The following is a 21,648-nucleotide window of genomic DNA, read 5'->3' as shown; positions in this document are numbered from 1 at the left end:
TAGGGCTTGTTATCTCTGTGCTCAAATGTGGGATCACAACATTGCTTAGCTAGTCCACAACTTCCTTATCTGCACTGAGAATTTAGATGTCAGGTTTTGAATCAAAGGGCTCCCCACGCAAGTCCATCACGGATTTTGTAATCTTATTACTTAAACCCTGATAGAAAGCTGAATACAGCCAAATGTGTCTCCAGGAAGTGGAATTACCGGAGTGCATTGGACTGGTGTCAGCCTTGTCTGGCAGCTAACTCCTGAATGGTATCAGTACTCTGCTACACTGAGGCAAGAGCTTAGAAACCCCGTTGTTTGGTATTTTAAGGCTCTTTGGCCCCAAATAATCACCTTTTAATGTTTAAATACTTGCTAATGCTTCATTTACATACTTTCTTGACTTGTCATCCTTCTCTTTGAGCAGTAACCAGGGATGTAGGAGACCACTGGAAAAAGAAAAGGAATGATTTCCTTTCCATGTTCATGATGAGTCTGATCAAAATAGTGGGTTTAAATGAAAGCTGTGGGCTTAATCCTTGCTAGGCCAGGATGGAAAATACTGGAATGCAATCACTGAGTAACCAGAAGGATGTCCATCTCTGAAGATCTCTGAGAAGTAGTTAGACAAAGGTCTGCTGGCTGTTGTGAGTTGTATTGTGATGAAGGAAGTTGGATTGGATGACTTCCTGCAGGTCCTTCCAGGTCTGCTTTTATGACGTGGTGGCTTCCTTTTATTGTTTTTATTGCCAATATGACGAGATTTGTCAGGTACACATTTGTCAGGTAATCAGCTTATCTGCTAATGCTTTCTTCTTAAAGCCCATCTTGCTGTCAATTCTGGCTGGCAGCAACACAGATCTACCAATGTCCAGGGCTTTAGAAATATACTTTACAACAGTAAACACTAGCCTGACACCAATTAAAGTGCTTATAAGAATATCATGGACTGCAGTGAGCAGTCCCCACTGAGATGAGATGAGAACTGGCTCCAAAAGGTTGGTGCTTAGCAATTTCCTTAGAAATGAAAAATTCAGTAGGTAAAATGACATGGCAATTCATATGAAAAAGAAGTTTCCTCTATCAGAAAACCTCCAGGAGTTTTGAATTCAGCTAGGGATATCAGAAAGAAATTTAAGTCTAATTTGAAATTCCCACCCACGTTCCTTCTCCTGTCCCTGCAAAGTGATTGCTGCTACTGGTCCACTCACTGGCAGATCTTCTTTCAGAAGTGAGACACAATTTGTCTAAAAAATACCTTTCTGTTCATGATGGAATCATTCATTTTGAAGGAAGGGTTTGCAGAGACAGTGAAAAGAGCCTGAATGTTCTTATTTCCCTCTGTTGTCAGTGGGGCTCAAATTTCATCCCCAAATTTTTCTTGGCACGATTGGCTGAACAATGTATTTCAGAACTGAGACATTGGCCAAGAGAAGTCCTTGGACACCTGCAAAGCCTTGCACATCTCTTTTCCACTTGTGTTGATGGCACCACATCTCTCCCTGGTACTGCTCATAAAGAGAACAAATGTGTGGCGATAGCAAATTAAACAAATGAGCCATTAAAAATGAAGGGTGCACTGCCCCTTCTCTCCGACACGTATTTTGGTGCCCACAACCTCTTCTAGAGAAATTACAAGGATAAAAGGCTCTCAGAGATGTGCTGTAAGTGTGGTCCAGGCACTGAGAGATGCCTGTGGTTCCTTCTGAGAGGAAACCGTATGTCATTCATCAGCAGGGAAGCCAACAAACCACTAATGGATCTCCATGTTGTCTCTTGACAGGTATTGACAGAAAGCGGTTTTGGTGCCATCACAACAGAAATCCGGGAGGCTCCGGAGTTTTATTACGCTGAAGATTACCATCAGCAGTACCTCAGCAAGAACCCCAATGGATACTGTGGCCTCGGGGGAACGGGGATTTCCTGCCCCATCGGGATCAGGAAATAGCTTGTGCTCATGCCACCCCCAGTGCTTTGTTCTAGAGGGTTGTTCTGAAAAGGCCGACAGCGATGAGAGGTGTTCTGGTACCCACAGCATCAGCACATCAAGATTTGGGATGGCTTGCTGTAATCTGAGCAGTTTCCTGTTCATTGACATTAAAAGCCAAGGAGATTTGGAAATTTTGCTTGCTGGCCAATGCAGCTTCTTGCTCTGTGCAGTTCCCTGGTTTCCCCATAAGCTTGAACTTTAGAGAGGAAAGAAACTTCTTAAAGTTTGGCTTGAAACGCTGTTAAAGGGATGGATTATGGGGTGGCTGCACCCATTAAGCACTTTGCATAGCTAATGTCTATAGGCATACTTATTTTCTTGGATTGATGAATTTGTTCATGCTTTAGCTTTGACTTCTGGAGACATGGCTGAGCTCATCTTAGCTATCACAACCCTGTAATTTGATGTCTTTGAGAATGATGAATTTAGAAGATCAGTAATTCTCTCACAATTCCACTTTTGCTGCAACGTGTAATATCACCTATAGTGCCTATTTTCTGAAGCAATTTTAGTAAGAAAAAGTAAAAATTGTAATGTGATACTTTTGACAGTTCCAAAAAATGTACAAACACAGAAAGAAATCAATTTGGTTTCCTGCACTACAATAAATTACAAAGACAGGAAAGAAAAATGCTATCTCCAGTGTGTTCCCTGGCTCTAAATATATGTCTGGGTAGATCTGGAAAAGGTATCAAATATGAGAAAAGTCTGCAGCTTACTAATTAAACACCAGGGCTTTTTAAAATCAGTATTATTATGCATGACACTACAGAGGAGTATGCTAGGTGTACTGTAATGTAATTATTCCCATGATTAGCTATTTGTGCTTCAGTAGCTTGTGATGTCACCGCCAAGATTTTCTGGTCAACTGGAGAGGTCCCAAAGGGTTGAAGACTTGCCACTGTGACTCCCATCTACAAGAAGGTTCCTAAAGAGGATCTGGGGAGCTGCAGGCCACTCAGCCTGACCTCGGTGCCAGGAAAAATTATGGAGAAGATAATTTTGAGTGAGATCACATGGCATGTGCGGGACAACTGGGTGATCAGGTCCAGCCAGCATGGATTGAAAGTGAAAGGCAGGTCCTGCCTGGCCAACTTGATCTCCTTCTATGATGGAGTGACCGCTGCTGATGTGATCTACCTAGACTTCAGCAAAGCCTTTGACACTCTCTCCCACAGTTCTCTTGGAGCTTCTTCATACAGCTTCTCGTAGAGACTCATGGCTTAGACAGGTACTCTCTTTTCTGGGTAAGGAACTGGCTGGAGGGCCAGGCCCATAGAGTGAAGTCAAATCCAGCTGGTGGCTGGTCCAAGTGGTGTTTCCCAGGGATTGGTATTTGGGCCTGTCCTGTTTAATATCTTTACTGATGATTTGGATGAGGGCATTGAGCACATCCTCAGTAAGTTTGCAGATGACACCAACTTGTGATGAAGGATTGATCTGCCTGAAAATTAGGAAGGCCCTATAGAGGGATCTGAACAGGCTAGATAGGTGGGCAGAAGCCAATGGGATGAAGAACAACAAGACCAAGTGTTGGGTCTGGCACTTTGGCCACAACCCCAGGCAACACCACAGGCTTGGGGCAGAGAAGCTGGCTGGGAGACTGCGTGGAGGAAATGGGCCTGGTGGGGTTTGTCAGTGCTTGGCTGAACATGAGCCAGCAGTGTGCCCAGGTGGCCAAGAAGGCCATTGGTGTCCTGGCTTATATCAGAAATAGAGCTGCCAGTAGGAGCAGGGAACTGATCATCCCTCTGTACTCAGCAGCACCCCTCACTGCAAGAAAGACATTGAGGCCATGGAATGTGTTCAAAGAAGGTCAACGAAGCTGTAAGGGGTCTGGAGCACAAGTGTTACGGGAAATGGCTGAGGATTGTCTGGAGAAGAGGAGGCTCAGAAGAGACGTTATAGCTCTCCACAGCTACCTCAAAGGTGGGGTTTGGCCTCTTCTCCTGTGTAACTAGTGAGAGGAATGACCTCCTTGCATCAGGGGAGATTCAGGTTGGATATTACAAAAAATTATCTGAAATAGTGGTCAGGTGCTGGAATGGGCTGCCCTGGGAGGTGGTTGAGTCACTGTCCCTGGAGGTGTTCAAGAAACATTTAGGTGTTGTACTAAGGGACAAGATTTTGTGGGGAAATATTCGTAGGTGGACAGTTGGGCTGGATGATCTAAGAGGTCTTTTCCAACATCAGTGATTCTATGATTCTAAGATCAGAGCTCATTATGGTAGGTGCTGTGCAAACATAAGATATGGGACTGCATCTGCATGTACAGAACGCAGAGCAGCCAGAAAGAGACAAAGCCTTTCATTTCGGGGGATCTCAAAAGACCAAAAGCTGGAGATGAAGGATGTAGGCAATGCAGGGGATATCCTGTATGGGTACAGGATCTTTTGAGACCTATATACTTGCTATGGGATGTCTTCTTAGGTTAAACAACTTCAGTGAGAAAGATGGGGATAGGTTAATTCCACCTACACAGCTTGTTGCTTACGATATTTCTCAGACTGGTGAGAGATGTGGCCTTCAGCCTCTCGTTTCCTATTTTGGAAGCTGCCCGAATCACTGCTTTCAGAGGGCGTTGGTGTGTTCTCAGAGATGTGTAATGGAGCAACTTTGCTTTTCTTTGGAGAAAATTGGCAGGAGCTCATTTTGATGTGGCAATTCTGGACAGAGGAACACGTAAAGATTGTTCTGAGGGCCAGACAGTGAGGATGCAGAGACACACATCCACACCATTTCACTGGATAGCTCAATGATAACTGTTCTTTTTAAGAGGCTTATGCCTGGGGCAAGTTTGCAAGGAGCTGCTACTGGCAGGATTGCCATGTTAGGCTCCTTCTGGAGACACCCCAGAATGTGTCCGTATCACAGTTGGAATTTCCAGTTGCCATAGGAACTGGTCACCTATTTGTTGTTAGTGTTTACCTCTGAATCATTTTGTTGCTCACTGTCAAGGAAACCAGCACTTGTGCCCAATTTCCTAGGCATGGGGTGACATAAAAGAAAAAAAAAAAAAAGGAAAATAAAGTCTGACTTTCTTCCTATGCATTTTTAACATTGGTGCATTTCAGGCTTCAGCAGAATAACTCTTGGTTTGCTCCAGTGTACAGGGCAAAACATTTCATATTTTGAATCATTCTGATGCTCATAAGATGTTATCTGGTTTCCTCTGTCCTTTCCCCTCCCTTGCCCCCCACTCGCTGGTGCAGTTATTGTATCATTAAAGTGTTTGGAGAAAACACCATTCTGTCCTTAATACTGAGCTCAGGTCTGAATTTGACTTCTTTTGAGTCCTCTCTCCATATTTAGTGGAGATTTTCTACAGAAGAATTTTGGCCTTGAACTCTTGCAGTTGCTGTTGGAGGTACAAACAGTAGGGAGGATAAAATTAGTTAAGGAGAAATGATTCAGTTTCATGGATTGGTTTTCTAAGCTGGGTGTTGTTTTGTAAGCTACTCTTGTACACAGTTTTCTGGAAGGATGGGAGTGGTTGCCTCAGCATCTTTGGCTCTGTAATTCCCTGGAGGCATTCAAGGCCAGGCTGGATGTGGCTGTGGGCAGCCTGGTCTGGTGGTTGGAGACCTTGCACATGGCAGGGGGATCGAAACTCGATGATAGCTGTGATCCTTTTCAGCCCAGGCCATTCTATGATTCTATGACTCTGTGAATTCACACTGTTTGAACCTGGCCCTACCACAAAGCTGCTGCTTACTTCTGATAATGTAGAAGTGGTCTGAACATAGGGGAAAATTCATTCAACTTTTGTTAGGCTCCAGCACTTCTCAAAGATGAAAACCAAAGCAGGACCAACAAATAAAGTCTTTGGAGAGAAAAAGATGGTTTGAGAATGAAGGCCTACAGCACCCAGCCCAAGAAATCCACTGTTGTGATACTCCATGAAATTCAGTCCAGGATGGAGTACTGACCAATCTCTATCATAACTAAAGCAACTGTGTGAGCTTTCCCTCATTGACAGTTGGACTAGATCTTGTAGGTCCTTTCCAACCTTGTGATTCTGTGATTCTGTGATCGTCACAGAAGCGTAGCATCCAACTGTGATGTCAGCAGGACAAATGAATAGTGTGATATCACAGCCTGGTTGCCCCTGTCAGAGGGATGTGGCTGTGGAAGCATCACTGTCCTGAATATTGTGAAGAGCATTTGTCCAAGAGTGGGATGAAAATGCTTCTCTTTACTTTCTGGGTGTTAACTTCTCTAATCAGCAGCATCCATGCAGAAGGTCTTTCCAGAGCTTATGTGTTCTTCAGAAGTCACCAGCCGATCAAAATGGCTGCTACCCAGTCTGCATACTCACACAATGGTAAATGCAGCTCTCCGGTCTCATTCCTTGAACAAGTAGTAAGGATGATCAAGGATCAGTGCTTTCACCTGCATCTTTCCCTTCTAATTTAGTAGCACAGGCAGTGCTGCAGGCATATGTGAGCAGTGCGTCTTATTTTGTACCCAGAGTGTGGCCTCCGACCATCTTTTGAGTCCTTTCTGTGGACTGGCAAGAGGATCACAGGTGGGAGATATGCCAAGGCTGGAGAGTTCCCATGGCAAGTGAGCATCCAGAGCAATGGGAAACACATCTGTGGAGGCAGCATAATCAGTGCGTTGTGGATCCTGACTGCGGCCCATTGCTTTGCAGATGAAGTGTGAGTACTTCTTTGCCCAGAGGAGGGCTGCAAAGTTAGCAAAAGGGCTGGAGGGTAGAGGCTTAGGGGAGAGGATTAGGGCATATAAATTGTCTGGCTTGGAGTAGAGAAGGCTGCGTGGACACATTGCTGATCTCTTCAACTTCCTGAGGAGGAGAATTGGGTAGGGAGATGCTGGTCCATAATGTGCTTCAACTTTTTGTTAGTCCTGAAGAAATCAGACAGTTGAACTAGATGATTGCAGGTCAATTCCAACTCAAATATTGTATTGTACTGCATTGTATTGCCCTACCCTACCCTACCCTATCCTATCCTATCCTATCCTGTCCTGTCCTGTCCTGTCCTGTCCTATCCTATCCTATCCTATCCTATCCTATGCTTTCTTTCTACTCTATTCTGTTCTCTCTGCTCTACTTGGGGTCAAAAAGAACTGCTCAGGCATGATGGAATGATAACACTGCTCTTCAGGATGTCCTTGGGATCAAGTGCAAAATATATGTGGTGGAGTCAGGAAAAGAACTCTGAGAGTTTTTATTTCTTTGGAGAAAGCTATTGATCACAGGTGGCATTACAACAGGAATTTGCAAAAATCTTCATAACCAGAAGATCTAGAAGGCGAATATATTGAAGGATGTTTGAGCATCCTTCTGTAAATGGTCGTGAAGTTGCTCTGCTGCCCCCCCAAACTGTACATCAGCACATGTTGGGGTACCTTGTAAAAAGAGATATATTCCATTCCAATTTATCCTAAGCCCCAAATTACACTGGTATCATATAGCAAACACCTTTACCTTACGGGTAGTCTGACATTAATCCAGCAGTTTCTGGACAAATTAACTCATGCAGTGTCCAATGGAGCAGACTCCAGCCCTCCAAAATAAGGCAGGTTCAAGAGCCAGGACTGTTCAGTGACCTGTGGCACCACAGCCTGGAGCAACTGACAAGGCACAGAGTAGTCATGGAGTAGCCAGCCCTGGGCACAGCTATCCTGAACACCTAGCTCTCCCCATCTGCTCATTAGCTAGGCTATTTAGAACTTGCTTGCATTCACTTTCTACCTCTTCTTCCACTTCACCTGAAAATTAGCTTTGCCTGGAAATGAGGGCTGATTTCTGTGATATTTATAGCTAACCCACCCCTGCTATTTGCAGAGAACTATGGTACCCTGCTCAGGGAAAGGAGGCATCAACCTCTATAACACAACACCTTTCCATTTGCTTACACATATACTATTTTTATGCATATTTTTATGCTCATACATATACTTTTTTTTTTTGTATGTTTATAAGGCCACCAGATATTAAGATTGTAATGGGAGCAGTTGACCTTGACCTCCCACTGGAAGTACGTGAGCCAAGCAAGTTGATCCTCCATGAAGACTTTGACAGAATAACCTTGAAGCACGATATTGCTCTGATCATGCTCAACTATCCCATTGAATTCAGCAACGAGAAAATCCCCATCTGCTTTCCCTACATGGATGACATCAGTTCATGGCAACACTGCTGGGTTGCTGGATGGGGAATGACAGGTGCAGGTGAGATGTTACAGGGATATGTATTTGCTAATGGAGGTTTTCATCCACTTAAAGCAGATGTTCTCCCTCTGGGAGGGGTTACCCACAATGAGCATGTATGCTCCAGCTGAAAGCTTAGAACCCACCATTGCTTTGCAAGAACTCAACCTTCTTCCTTGACTTTCTGAGCACTCAAAGTAAGGCAATTTCCAACCATGCTGGGAAATTTATGTTGGGTCTAAAGTGGTGTTGAATAAGAGAAATGAAGATTCAAGGTTGCCTTTGGCAAGATGCCTTTATTAAACACGTTATTCAATGGTTCTGACCACCCCTTCTTGTACTATATTTGGAAAAGTAGATTACCATTACTAATTGTTCCATTCAAGCCCTAATAAAGTAGCTCCAGCACTGATTGTGACCCAAAATGCCTATCCTGAGCAAATACCACCAAATAGCTAATGAGCTATTTCATTATTGGAAAGAAGTAATCAGGACAGAGTGGGTAGAGTGGTGCCTTGGGGCTTTAACAGTCCTTCCCTGATGCAGAAGCTCATGTCCCATTTTATCCTTGCTATTCTGCTCTGTAGAGTTACTGTCTCCTCTCTGAACCTCTTATGCTTCATTCACTTCATATAACTGTAGATCAGAACACAAAGCTGTGTTTCAATTGTGAGGGTCTTCGATTTCACTCAGATAACATGCTCTTAAGAAACAGAAAAGCAGTTCTGTGGCAATTCTGTGGAATTGTTCTGGCAGGATTCCACCTGCAGTGAAGTTCTCTTTGCCAGGTGCATGGTGTGACTTATTTTGCTATGTGTCAGGCTGAGTTTGCCTCTGCCATCCAAACTGCACCCAGTGGGAAGTTAGTGCACCCAACCCTGGCACCCAGCCCTTCTGCCTGGGAGACGTTTCAGAGGAAAAACTGGAAAAGCTGAGACTGGCAAGTGGGACATGCATTGGTGTGGCATGGGTCATACCAAAAATATAACCTATTGTTCTAGCATGGATGGAAGCATGGTTGTTTTCTTGACTTTTGTAGGTAAACATCACATCAAGGTGACATCAGATGTCACCTTGAGTGCCACCAGCCTGACTCCCTTTTGATTGCTGTCAATTAGACTTCAACTAGACATATAGCCACCTCCCTGGAGATTCTTGTATTAAACCATTTTAATTTCTGGCTGCTTCTATGAAGGGGTTCCTGTTAGCTGGAAAAAGAGCATGAAAAATTTGTCTTTTAAGAAATTGCCTTTGAGTCCTATCTTCCTTAAGGTTGTGTAAAGTTTGATGAGCCTTCTCTTCTCACTTGCTTAACATCTGCAGTGTCAGCATCCCACGTGCTGCAGAAAGCAAGGATGAAGCTCATCAGCCGGGAGGAGTGCTTGGACCAGATACCAAAGCTACCAAAGGATATGTTATGCATTGAGCTGGAGCAAGGATCCTGCCAGGTAAACCATCCCCCAGGATGGCCATGCTGCCAGTGAGGGCACAGTGACATCCACGCTTCCCGTGGTTTCATAGGTTTCTTTGCATTAGGCCAGGGCAAGAAGCTGAAAGGCCAAGGACCTGCCTATCTGATGTACAGCAAGTGCACATAGACCCAAACACTGTGGTACTCCTGGAGGTCAGTGGTGGTTGTATGGAGGTGAGAGCTCAGCAAAGTGTGGTCTGCTTTCTCCTTAATACAGGCAGCACTTTTCTGTTATCAGGTTAAATACAGAAAGAAGACAGGCAGGTCTATCCAGGAGGGCCAAAGCAAAAAGAGTGGGTGAGAAAATGAGTCCAGGAGTGTTTAGTTTTTCTCTTGTGAGGTATTGGCACAGGCTGCCCAGCGAGGTGTGGAGTCAAAGTGTTCAAGTGTGGATGTCACACCGAGACACATGGTCTAGAGTGGTCATAGGTAAGGGTTGATGGTTGGATTAGATGATCTTGTTGGTTTTTCCAACCTTGATGATTCTATGATTCTATGAATGTTAGAAATCTTTCAAAGACTGGTCTTTGTGCTGACAGAAATGTTCTTAGATAGCATGGCAGGTTTGTCTGTGGGTTCCAAAACTAACTAGTTTACATATTACAGTAGGTTAGTGATATGGGATGATGGAGTTTTGAAGCTAAATTATGGAGCTCAAGTAGTATTTGATATAAGGGACTACTAAGGGGAGAGAGCTGAAACAAACGTTGGTTGGATCAGATGACCTCCAGAGATCCTTTTCAACCTCATCCTTTCTGTGATTCTGTGGAATGTCTAGAATTGGGGAAACCTCACACAGAATAATGTGCCCTCAGAACATGCTCCACACACAGAATGGCTGTAATGATGTCAAGCAAAATCTGAGAGCCAAAAAAAACCCCTTGCTTTCATACTGTCTGACCTCCAGCCCCTTCTCTGAGTGCTCTCCCTGTAGCTTCTACCACGATAGGAACAGGGCTAAGACCTTTCTCCTCTACTGAGCAAGGGTTTTCTTAGAAATGTGCCTGTGTTTGAAAAGGGACAGACAGTCAGACACTTGAACTTGTACAACTTCATCCTGTAGGAATCCTTTACTGAAGGAAATAACACCCAGGACTCAAAGAGATTCTTGACTTTAAGGTACAGGCAGCAGGAACAGGGGTGTGGATTGCTCATAGCTGGGTAGAGGAGAGGCTTTGCTTTGCAAAATCTATATTTTTGATTTTTTTTCTTTTTTTACTTTGGAAAATAATTTTTGTTGATTAGCCAGAGAGTGTTTGCCTGTGAAGCCATTCATCTAGTGACTTTCACCTCCATTAAATTCAATCAAAAATGTAAGAAGAAAACTGCCACAGGATAACATTAACGTGATTAAAGAATGCACTTCCCAGCCCAGCCTTAAGTTCTGCATTTGAATTATGCTGGTGAAACTGCAAGAGCACTTTTACCCAGCAAAACTAATCTGCTGCATTCAGAAAACTGACAAGGGTGCTATTTTGATCTACAGTAATGTTAGAGTAGTCTGAGAAATGAACTAGAAATGTGAGCTTTCCAAGCAGTCAAAGAACAGAGTGATTGGATGTATAATAATGCTCATAACCCAGCAAGTGCCCACTTTAGCAGAAGTTTGGCCAGATAGAAATGACTTGCAACCTGAAATAATGAAAACAAGACTAGAATATATGCTAAGCAAGAAGTAGGGCTGTTCAGGGGTGAAACAGTGACATGACTTCTCATCAGGGTTTTCTAATTTTCTGGAGGGGAAGTATTTTGTGGTAGATGGTTTCCATCGATAGGGTTTGGGTGGGGAAGTTTGGAACCAGATGGCAGAGGAGTTGGAACTAAATGATCTTTCCAACCCAAACTATGCTATGGTTCTTTGACTATGATTTTATGGCTCTGTGACTATGATTCTGTGATTTTGGCCTTGCTAGGTTGGTGCAGAAGTCTAGTGTTTTGCTCACAGTAGACTGCCGAATAAGGAAGTGGTAGAGTAGGTCCCAACATGATGATGCTCTGCAGGAAGTCATACTGCTCCAAGTCCAATTTATCGAGCTATTCTTTTCCATAGACTGGGTTTTGTTTCAAATGAAGAAGAGTCCAAATCTCAAAATGCCTAAGTCCTTTACAAAGTGAGAGGGACTTCTCTGGACAGCTCTGTGGGAAGCCTTACTTTATCACACCAACACACATCTGTATTTTGGGGAACCCAGATGGGATTAGTAGCATTGCTTGTGGTTTGGGGTTTGAGGTTGTTGGATGGGATTGGATAAACACTGGGAGATGGGGTGATAGAAGAAGAACACCTTTTATATTTTAGTCTCCTGTCCATGCTTCTAAGTGTAGGTCCTGCCCATGTACCTGGAAAAAGGCATAGAAGGGAGAAGGGTGCCTTTGTTCACTCCCAGAGTTAGACTAAGATGGGAAAGTTGCGTTTAGACCACAGGCTGTAAGTCTGCATGATCTGACCTGGATCCAGAGGATTACCATGCTTGACCTTTACTCTGTGTACCACTTGTGTGATGGATTTTGTATGCTTTTGTATGAGCAACCAGAGCCACACAGATATCTTCACCAAAGTGTCATGTGAAAGTTTTATTCTACTGGTAAAACTCGGTATACTCCTTGATATGTGGCACAGGTCATGAATTGAAAGGCTCAGACTGTTTCATTAGCTGCCATCATAGTATTACTAGAGCATAACTAATTTGTGGATCACTGACTGTATTCCAATACTAATCCAAGGAGGTAAAATAGAAGAGCTCCTGAGTATTTGTACTTAAAATCTATTCACTTAAAAAAGAAAAATGTACTGTATACCAATTTCCAAGCGGTTCTTCAGACAAATATATAGATTGACCATGAATTAACACTAACAGGATCTATAATTGACTTATAGTTCTATTTGGTCATAATCATTAGCATTAACGGATGTTCATGGAGTACAAGTGCTAAAGAACAGATACTAGAGGTGGCCCATGTGTTATTTTTTTGTATGCTATGTTTCTTCCATGACCTCATGAACCTTAATTGATGTCTAATTCCTTGCTTCCTCAAGCATCTTTTGTTAGGCCCTGATGCAATAGTAACTTGAGTGATAATTAGAGTTTAAAGGACTTGCAAAGCAAATGCCTCTTCAATGTCTTGCCTATCCAGACAAAATTCATTAAATGACCCAATTATGTTTCAGAGAGCTTCTGCAAGGGAGGTTCTGTGGAGGTTGCTCAGAGATGTGGTGATTAGGATGGCACTTGTCTTGCTGGATGTCACATTTAATGTATATTTCAGACCCAGGACAGACTTACAGGAGAGTGAACCACTGTGGGACCAGAAGCGGGCTGTAGGATTATTCCAATTCATCTTCTCTGTTCCCTCCTCCCATGCTGTGTTGGGCAGGTGCCAGAGCCCTGGCACAGGGAGCAGAGAGCTCTGGGGTTTCCTCCTTGGGGATCTGCCAAAACAGCTGGCTGTGGTGCTGGGCACCCTGCTCTGGGTGGTCCTGCTGGGGCAGCGGGGAGCAGAGGGATGCAGGGGTGCCCTGATCCCAACCATTCTGGGATTCTCTGAATGGCTCTGTAGCTTTAGGGATGCTAAGGCCTCCCACACCATGTAGCTATAGCCATAACAGTAGTTCTTTGGTGAGATTTATCTGATAACATGAAATGTCTCTTCTACAGCTATTTGCAACTAGCCAGTCATATTTCTATTAATGGGGATAAAAAAAAAAAAAAAGTGATTTTGAATGTGTGATTCATTTGAATTGTTTCAAACATCTGTTTTAAAATGAGGTAAATCCCTGTAGGAGCACTGATCATTCAAGTTCACAGGTGAAGACACGGCTCCAAGGTAGGACAGTTCCCTACAAGGAAGTCTCCAGCATAGTCTTAGATATTCCAGGATCCATGGGGAAGTTTTTCATAGAGAGGACAGTAAGACCCTGGCACAGGGTGCCCCATGTTGTTACCCAGACCCTGGAGGTGCTCAAGGCTGGGTTGGATGGGGCCATGGGCAGCCTGACCTGCTGCCTGATTTACTGGTTGGCAACCCTGCCCAAAGCAGCGGGGTTTGAATTTGATGATCTTTGAGATCCCTTTCAAACCAAGTCATTGTATGATTCATTCTGTGATTCTGTGATATCCTCACGGCATCCAGCTGTCCCCATTTTGAATCATACCCCAGTGGTGAAAACATGATTGGGAGGGGAGCTTGACGTTTGCTCTGGAATCCCTTTGGAGTTGTGATATTTGTCTGGAGCTGCCCTCCCACTGTGCCTAAGAGTGAGAGGTAAACCATGTAGTAGTGACCAGAACTCTTGCATCATTTTACAAGCCTTTTCATCCTTTCACTTGTGCTAACGAGGCTCAAGAACTGTGAAGGAAAACTTGTGAAACAGGATTTTTTAAAAAGGAGGTCTGCAAATGAAACTTGGCTTCATGCAGGTAAATGGTCACAGAAACGAGGCAAAGGCCACAAACCAAGAAAACTTGCTCAAATCCTGCAGCTGTTAAAAATATACACACAGAGGTGGATGGATGATGGTGTGATTGTGGTCTGTAGATGTGGAGAGTATCTGTGTGAGGTCTGAGGTCATAGGCTTTTTTTTCTATCAATAAAAGGTCTCCTGGGGTCTGGCTTTGGAAGCTAGCCATATTTCAACTCTAAGTTGTTACTGACAAGACAATACTGCTTTACTGTTGCACCTTAATATTGAAGAGAGTTACCCACTCACATGTTTCATGATAGATTCTCCACCACAGGACAATTGCTGTCATGTCAAGGTGTAGGGTAGCTTTTTCTTTTTTCCACAGAGCATGATGATTTTAAATAGGATGGTGTTATGAAAAAAAAAAAAAAAGCAGAACAAAGCAGTTGAAAGACATTTTTGCTTTTACAATCTTTTACATTTGCTTCTAAAGGGGCTTTGATGTGCAGCTTATAAGAATTAGAATATTTTCTTGTGTCCCATGGCTTGGTAGAGCTTTCATCAACTGATCATTTTATCGTATGAGCAGGCAAGTGAACGCAGGCAAGCTGTAGTGACTTATTTCTTCCATCTGTGAAAGCTGTTCCTTCCTATGGCAAAAGGTGCTCGTGGTGCCCCACACCTCTACTACAGTTTTGGTCTTTTGTCCCTCAAACTGAAGCTGCTTGGTTTGCATGAATGGGATCCGGCATTATTTGGATGGAGATCTGGGGGGAAGGGGGGAGGGTTGGTGGAGAGAACATCTCTGGATCCAACTGAACAGAAAACCCAGTGAGCACTTGTCCTTGGAGTGAGGTGACAGGTGCAATGACTCAGAGCAGCCTCTTCTCATTCAATTATGCAATGTGAGTCAAGCAGCTTTCAGGGGAAGACATGACTCACAGATAGATTCCAATTCTTTGAAGGAGTTGACAAGCATGTGGCAGAGGGTGATCTAGCTGATATAATGAACCGAGATACCCAAAATTCTTTTAATGAGATTTCTCACCCATGGCTCATGCAGAAAGTGAGCTGTCATTAAGTGGAAGGGCTTTGGTTTGAAAGGGAAGCAGCATGGAGGAAAGGTTTGTTGGGAGAAAGGGCTCTGGAGGTGGGTCCCACTGGGATCCGTGCAAGGATTTGTGCTGTTCAGGGAGGACTGAGAAGGCAAAGCTGGATGATGCCACAACACTAATCAGAGTGGTCAAGATTAAAATGGGCTGTGCAGAGGTACAGGAGGAGCTCATTATTCTCAGTGTCTGGAGGTTAAAAAAGCAGATGCAGTTCATTGTTGATAAGGGCAAGGTAATGAATACAGGGAAGAGCAACTCCAGCTGTACACATACAATAATGGGCTCTAAATTAGCTATTACCATGTAGGAAGATCTCAGAGTGACTCTGGATAGTCCTTCAAAAGCATCAGCACAAGGTTCTATAGAGGTCAAAGAGGCAACAAGAGCATAATGAGTTATTAGGAAAGGAACAGGTAGTGAAACAAACATGTATTATACTAGGGCAGTAATCTTGGAGGCCTACATCATGTGCTGATTGCAGTTCCCATCCACTTCATCTGAGAAGGAAGGTAGTGTTAGAAAGGAGAGTAAAGTGGGAAGAGCAGGGACATGGAACAGCTTCTTGCAGGAAGGGAGATAGCAGAGCACGACTCGGTGGCTTGTCAGATGTCACATGAGAGTATGACACAGATTTCTAAAGTCATGAACAGCACAGGCTGTTCTCTTGTCACTGTCGTTCAAACCATGTGAAGGATGGGGAATCCAGTGATTGTGTCAGGCGGCAGACTCAAAGCAAGGAGAGGGAAGTGCTTTTTCATCCAGCAGATAATTAAACTATGGAGCTCACTGACCAGGATGTTGTGGGTATTCATCCTAAGGGATAAATGAATTCAAAAAGCAATTAGATAACTTCCTGGACAAAGATCTCTCTAAAGGCTATTAACCACTGTGATGTAAATACAACTCTGTAAGCACTTGCCCTGCTTCTCATTCTCCTTCCCAAGCACTTGCTACAGACATCAGTCAGAGACAGGAGTCTGAGTCCCATGGGTCTTTGGTCAGATGCATTATGGCCACCTTTACTCACTGCCTCCATGGCTGCTAATGAACATCCCTGTGGAGAGTAAGGCCTTCTTCTTTCCCCATTTTCCAATGAGGAAATGGAGGGACGGAGCAGGTGGAGGCTCTCATCTGGGATCTCAGAGGGATCCCATGAGAGAAGTCCAGGTGCCCTGTGTTACCTGATTTATCTTTGACACCTGCATGATAAAAAATGGCCATAGCATCCTTTCTTCTACATTCCCTTAAAGATTGTCTGTTCACAGAGAAGCAGCTGAAGAAATTCTCTCTTTGCTACAGCCTTTACTTCCTGCAGCCAGGGCAGCTCTAATGGCAAATCTTATTCACATGCTGATTCTCTCCAATTTAAGCAGAGCTTACAGTATGAAAATGAAACCAGCAATGACTCACAAGGGTTGTGCATCAATCTAATGAGTATCAGATGGGTTGATCTCCCTCCCCCAGAGCTTCTCCCAGCTCAGACAATTTATGTGGCTGAATATGTTTGTTCTGATCAATTACCATTTTGCAGACACAAAAACAAATACGAAGGGAAGATTAAGCTCTTGCTCCAAAGCCCACTAAAGTCAGCAGAAAGGCTCTTTATGTTCACAAGAAGACTTTGGCTGTGGTTGAAAGGATAAAACTTTTTATCAGCCTCAGTGAACAAAGTGCCTTGTTAGTCTGTGACAATTTTGACACAACCCAGAATTATTTACCAGCTGCTATATCTTTGTTCTCACCTCTCCTAATGGGAGGATTAACACGTTGTTGTGGAAGGCATGTGTTCAGCAGCATCTGATTTGACAGTGTTGCCTTTCATTTAGTTCACCAGTTGATAAGAAACATGCAACAGAAGTGAAGATGCTATTTGCAGTTATTTTGCTGTCCAGAAACTTGCCTGTGGGCCTGAAGAGCAGGAGTAGCTATCTGGCCCGTTGCTGAGCAGAACCATTTCACCACTGGGATTCAATACATTCTTCAGTCTTCAGGGTAATTAACCTGAACATTCATTACATTAGTGCTACTGGAGACATCAAGGAGGTGAGATAATTGTAGCAGCACTCAACATTCCTTTGTGCCATTATCTCCTACACAAGGATAGAAAACCCGAGGTCAAAATTTGTTCAGAGCTTAAGGTGGATAGAGGGCTATTCAGAAGTGCCCAACAGCTGGGCACTTATTTTCTCTGTCTTCAGCCCAGTAAAAATCAGGCTCCTGATTCAAATGGGGTACTGCTATTATTAAGTAGAAAGGATGATTTATCCCTCTTTTTGATGGACATGTAAGTTAAATAGCTGAAGTTGAGAGAAGTGGCACCTCCTCTTGCACACACGGCACAGACCATCTCAGTCCACATGGAAAGGTGTCTGAATTAGGATTTGGGTTCTAAAGTGTGTGGATTAGAGAAGTGGATTTGCACTGCCTAGTTCTTTCTCTGGGAAGCTTTTAAATCACTCTTCACAGCTGACAGCTCTCCCTTTCCTCACCAACTGGGTGGAGAACAAAGCAAACACAGCTAAGAAGGAAAACGGGAAATCATCTCATTTGAAAGGAAAACTGCATGATCAATAGCTTTGAATAGGGATTCCTGGCTCTGGCTCCTGTTTCTGACACTGCCTTTTGCAAATCCCATCCCTTCTCTGCCTCTATAAAGTGTGATATTTTCCCCTAGGGATACTCACAAGGTGTCAGGAATAAAGTGGTGTCAAACTGTGTAAGTGCCCTGGGAGAAAGATCCATTGCAAGTCTGGATGCCCTCCAAAACTGGCAGTGTGAGATAGATCCATTCTGCAGATGGTGGAAGCACTGCTGTGCAGAGGACAGAGCTCTGGCACAGGGAGCACAGAGCTGTGGGGTCTCCTCCTTGGGGATCTTCCAAAGCCCCTGGCTGTGGTGCTGGGCACCCCGATCTGGGTGGCCCAGCTGGTGGCAGGGAAGGACCAGAGGGATCTAGAGGTGCATCCAGCCCCAAACATTTGGTGATTCTGTCATCCTGGGGTTCCGTGTGCAGGGGCTCTGCCAGTACTCACGCCTCTCATACTAAGAGATAACAACATGGTGCACCCCAACGTGTCACTGACGAGAGCTCTCCAGCCACGACTGTGTCACACTCACTCTTCCGTCTTCATTCATCTTCCTGTAGGAGGCTCAAAGTGCCTTCCTTCTTCTACCATATAAGTTTGGCCTGTTCCTACCCTGAGGGAATTAGCAGTAACATTCCCAGTAATTTAATTGCTCACACAGCTTAGAAGATGCTCATTCATTCAAACAGGATGGCGTCACCCAGAGCACTGATAATGCTTGGGTCCAGGGTCACTGTAGGGTCACTGTGAATCACACCAGTTCTTGGCCAAAACAGAGTTGAGAAACATCTTTAGATTCTGACTTTGCAAAGGGCCCAACACCGCTGTTTGAGGTACAGAAACATAGCTGTAAGAACAGCACTTCAAAGCAAACAGTGTTGGATGCTGAAGAAACATGTGCTCTGCCTTTAACTTTGCTTTTTTCCTCTCCTGTTCACATGTTGAATTAAAAACAAAAAAAAAAAAAAACAAAAAAAAAAAAAGGAAGATAAATGCATGATGAGCCTTGATCATCCATTTGATAAAATGAGCAGGAATTCTGCCACAAACTTTAGTTAGTGCTGATGAGTTGCGTAGAATCATGGAGTCATAGAATCAAGAAGGCTGGAATAGACTTCTAGGGTCACCTAATCAAATCATCAACCCATCACCATGATGCCCACTGAGGGACCATGTCCCTCAGTGCCACACCTACTGTAGGGAACCTGCTTTAGCAGGAGGTTGGACTTGATTTCTTGAAGGCCCTTTCAATTCCCACTGTTCTGTGATTCTGATTTCCATGGTTCTTGGCCACCTCCAGGGACAGTGACTCCACCACCCTCCTGGGCAGCTTGTGCCAATACTTGATCTCACTGTTTCTGAGAATAATTTTTTCCAATATCCAACGCAATATTGCCCTATTGCACTGGGCAATACTGCCAATTCTCTATTAATTGATACAGATTAGCTTACTGTAGCTGCTGTGGCAAGGGAGTCCATACATGGGTGTTAGAGATAATTCTCAAACTAGGGAACAAACTTGGAAGGGCAACATTTCCCAGGAAAGTTGGGGAATGTCTTGGGAAACATGTTTGCATTGAATTTCTTATTGGCCACACACAAAGTACTGGAGACAGGATAGAAAAAATATTTGAACCCACTGCAGAATGAAACTACTTTATGTAGAGCATGGCTGTACAGTACATAGTTGTCAAGAGGAGTGTTGTATGTGGCTGGGTACATTTTGTGCTGGTTTCTCTTCCCTATTAGGTTGCATTCAGAGGCCATATTCATAGGGTATTCCTCTTATAGGGTGGCTGCAAAGGGCATTTGAGATCTTGTAAATGCTACAAGGAATCTCAGATCTAAGCTGTGATATTTTGAGTCCCTGTTCCCCCAAGTCCTCATGAGTTTGGAATGGAGTTTGATTTTCCTAATCAGCGTCTAAGATGCAGATGTTCTGACAGACCTGAGGTTTGCTTCTGCTCTAATGCCTTTCTTATGCTGTAGGTGGACAGTGGGGGACCCCTGGTTTGCAGCTACTGGAACACCATGAAGTGGTTTCAGGTCGGCGTCATCAGCTGGGGAGACAATTGTGCAGCAAGGCCATATTATCAGTTCTACACTTCTGTCTATAACTACTATGAGTGGATCAAGACTGAGACAGCCATGACGGGGAAACCTTTCTTAATCGAAGGCATAGCTAAACATGTTGTGAGTACCACAGAGGTTCATTCTGAGGCCAAAGCTCAGCTGGTGTTTCTTGAGTCTGCTGTCCTTTTATTTGCTTCTCAAGTGGCAATTGGATTATTCTAGAGCAATTTTTTCAAAACATAATAAAAGTCAGAATGACTGTCTTCTTCTTTTGCTTCAGAACCATAAAGTTGTATCTCAGGTCAGCATGGTCCATCTCACTGAGGTGGATACAGACAGCCAAGTGTGTTCAGACTAGAGAGTGATATAGGGCTGGAGACTTGAAAGGAGAGAGCAAGGATCCAGATTTTCCAGACTAAGAGGGTTACATCTGGCTCAATCGTTTGCTAACTCAGAAGAAATGTCAAGATGCAGCACCTCAAGGAGAGCTGAAACCTTAAGAAAGATCTTAGCTCACTCGGTTGCAAATTAGTTTAGCTACGACATAACTCTGGGTTAATATATCCTACAGCTAACTATCTGTTCATAGGATCATAGAATATCTTGAGTTGGAAGGGACCCATAAAGCTCATTGAGTCTGCTCCACTCAGCACCACCCAAAAATCAAACCATGTGGCTGAGAGGGCTAATGTCTTCTGTCTTCAAGTTGGACCAAACTAAGACTTCCGGATCAGGGTGGTGTGTTGAGCTGCTGGGAAGTGACTACGTGTCAAACTCATCTATATCTCCTTAAGCTAGAAAAAGGACAAGAAAGCCATTGGGCAGTGTTGGAAGCTGTAGCTTCATCTAACTGGTTGGTCCTATTGCTATGGGTTGCAAACGGTACCTTTGTGTTTGTGTTTCTAAAGACACTGGAGAAAGGATCTGGCTAGCTGGAAGGAACTGCTCCTAAGTGTCCAAAAAGTGCTGTCTTCAGAAGTCCCTTGTTTTAGTAATAACTCAAAACGCATCCCTTACAAAAAATAATAATAATAATAAAAAAGTCAAAAGGAAATTGCCGTCTTTTTTTCTCTGCTAGAGGCCTGTTACATGCATTTCTGAGATGTCTGCTTCCTAGTTTGAACTGGGACTGAGCTGGTCCTTTGTGGAATGCTGCCCTATACTCCTGAGGAACCGTATGTGTTGCAAAACTCTTCCTGCTTTTCACAAGGAGATTGCTCTTCTTAAAAGTGGTGGGGAAGAAGGCAAGCAGCAAGGTCTCCTTCATGTCCCACCTTTGCAACAGCATAAAAGCACCTGCAATTTGCAGCAGTGATAAAACTCAGTGACTGTGCAATGGGACAGAACCTCACAAATTGGTTTTAATTACCTTGATATTTTCTGGCTAGCTGATGGAGAAGGCTTGTAAATGAGAATTTATTCATCTACCTTAAGCTAATGCAAACCCATCTTGGCATAAAAGTCAGACTTCATTTTCTGTGTTATCTGAGCAGAAAATAATGCTTAATTATTATTAGTTCTGAGTAATGCTTATGAAAATTGTTGCACATTAATTTCACATGGCTGACTGGCTAATGGATGCATAAGGGTCTTGTAACCCTTTGCAAAAAGACTAATAAAAGCTAAAAACAAGGAGAATATATTACTGTAGCAGCTATTAGTAGTAGACGCTGTCTGCTGGCATTAATACCTATATTTATTTTCCTTTCTATTAATAATATATCAACAGATTCTAGAAGCTATGGCAGAGGCTGGACATTAGGAAACGTTTTCTAATGCTGTAATCTATTTGACTACAGAACTGTTTCCCCCAAAGGAAACGAGAGATGTCCTACTGCTTGAATTGTGTT

The 21,648-nt window shown here is 43.7% G+C and overlaps 2 protein-coding genes across 5 annotated transcripts in view; both read left to right on the top strand.

The window, feature by feature from the left end:
- MSRA (methionine sulfoxide reductase A) overlaps nucleotides 1-2,609 on the top strand; it is a 262,146-nt gene extending 259,537 nt beyond the window's left edge. For all 4 annotated transcript variants that reach the window (XM_042832591.1, XM_042832589.1, XM_042832590.1 and 1 more), the window contains one exon: nucleotides 1,772-2,609. In XM_042832591.1, the coding sequence (XP_042688525.1) occupies nucleotides 1,772-1,936 (165 nt within the window). In that variant the 3' untranslated portion in view covers nucleotides 1,937-2,609. The remainder of the gene's footprint in view (nucleotides 1-1,771) is intronic.
- A 3,174-nt stretch (nucleotides 2,610-5,783) lies between these two features.
- LOC122167818 (serine protease 55-like) lies at nucleotides 5,784-20,798 on the top strand. The gene is given in 8 exon segments (XM_042832667.1): nucleotides 5,784-6,096; nucleotides 6,098-6,302; nucleotides 6,450-6,639; nucleotides 7,929-8,176; nucleotides 9,479-9,603; nucleotides 9,692-9,767; nucleotides 16,247-16,263; nucleotides 19,715-20,798. Coding segments are annotated over 8 exon segments (1,224 nt in total). The 5' UTR covers nucleotides 5,784-6,039; the 3' UTR covers nucleotides 20,021-20,798.
- The last annotated feature ends 850 nt before the right edge of the window (nucleotides 20,799-21,648 follow it).

The sequence above is a fragment of the Centrocercus urophasianus genome, unplaced genomic scaffold, assembly GCF_019232065.1.
Source record: "Centrocercus urophasianus isolate 14NV4802_14NV808 unplaced genomic scaffold, USGS_Curo_1.0 seq_39, whole genome shotgun sequence".
In the NCBI taxonomy this organism is placed as follows: domain Eukaryota; kingdom Metazoa; phylum Chordata; class Aves; order Galliformes; family Phasianidae; genus Centrocercus; species Centrocercus urophasianus.
This window is presented reverse-complemented; position numbering and strand designations above follow the sequence as displayed.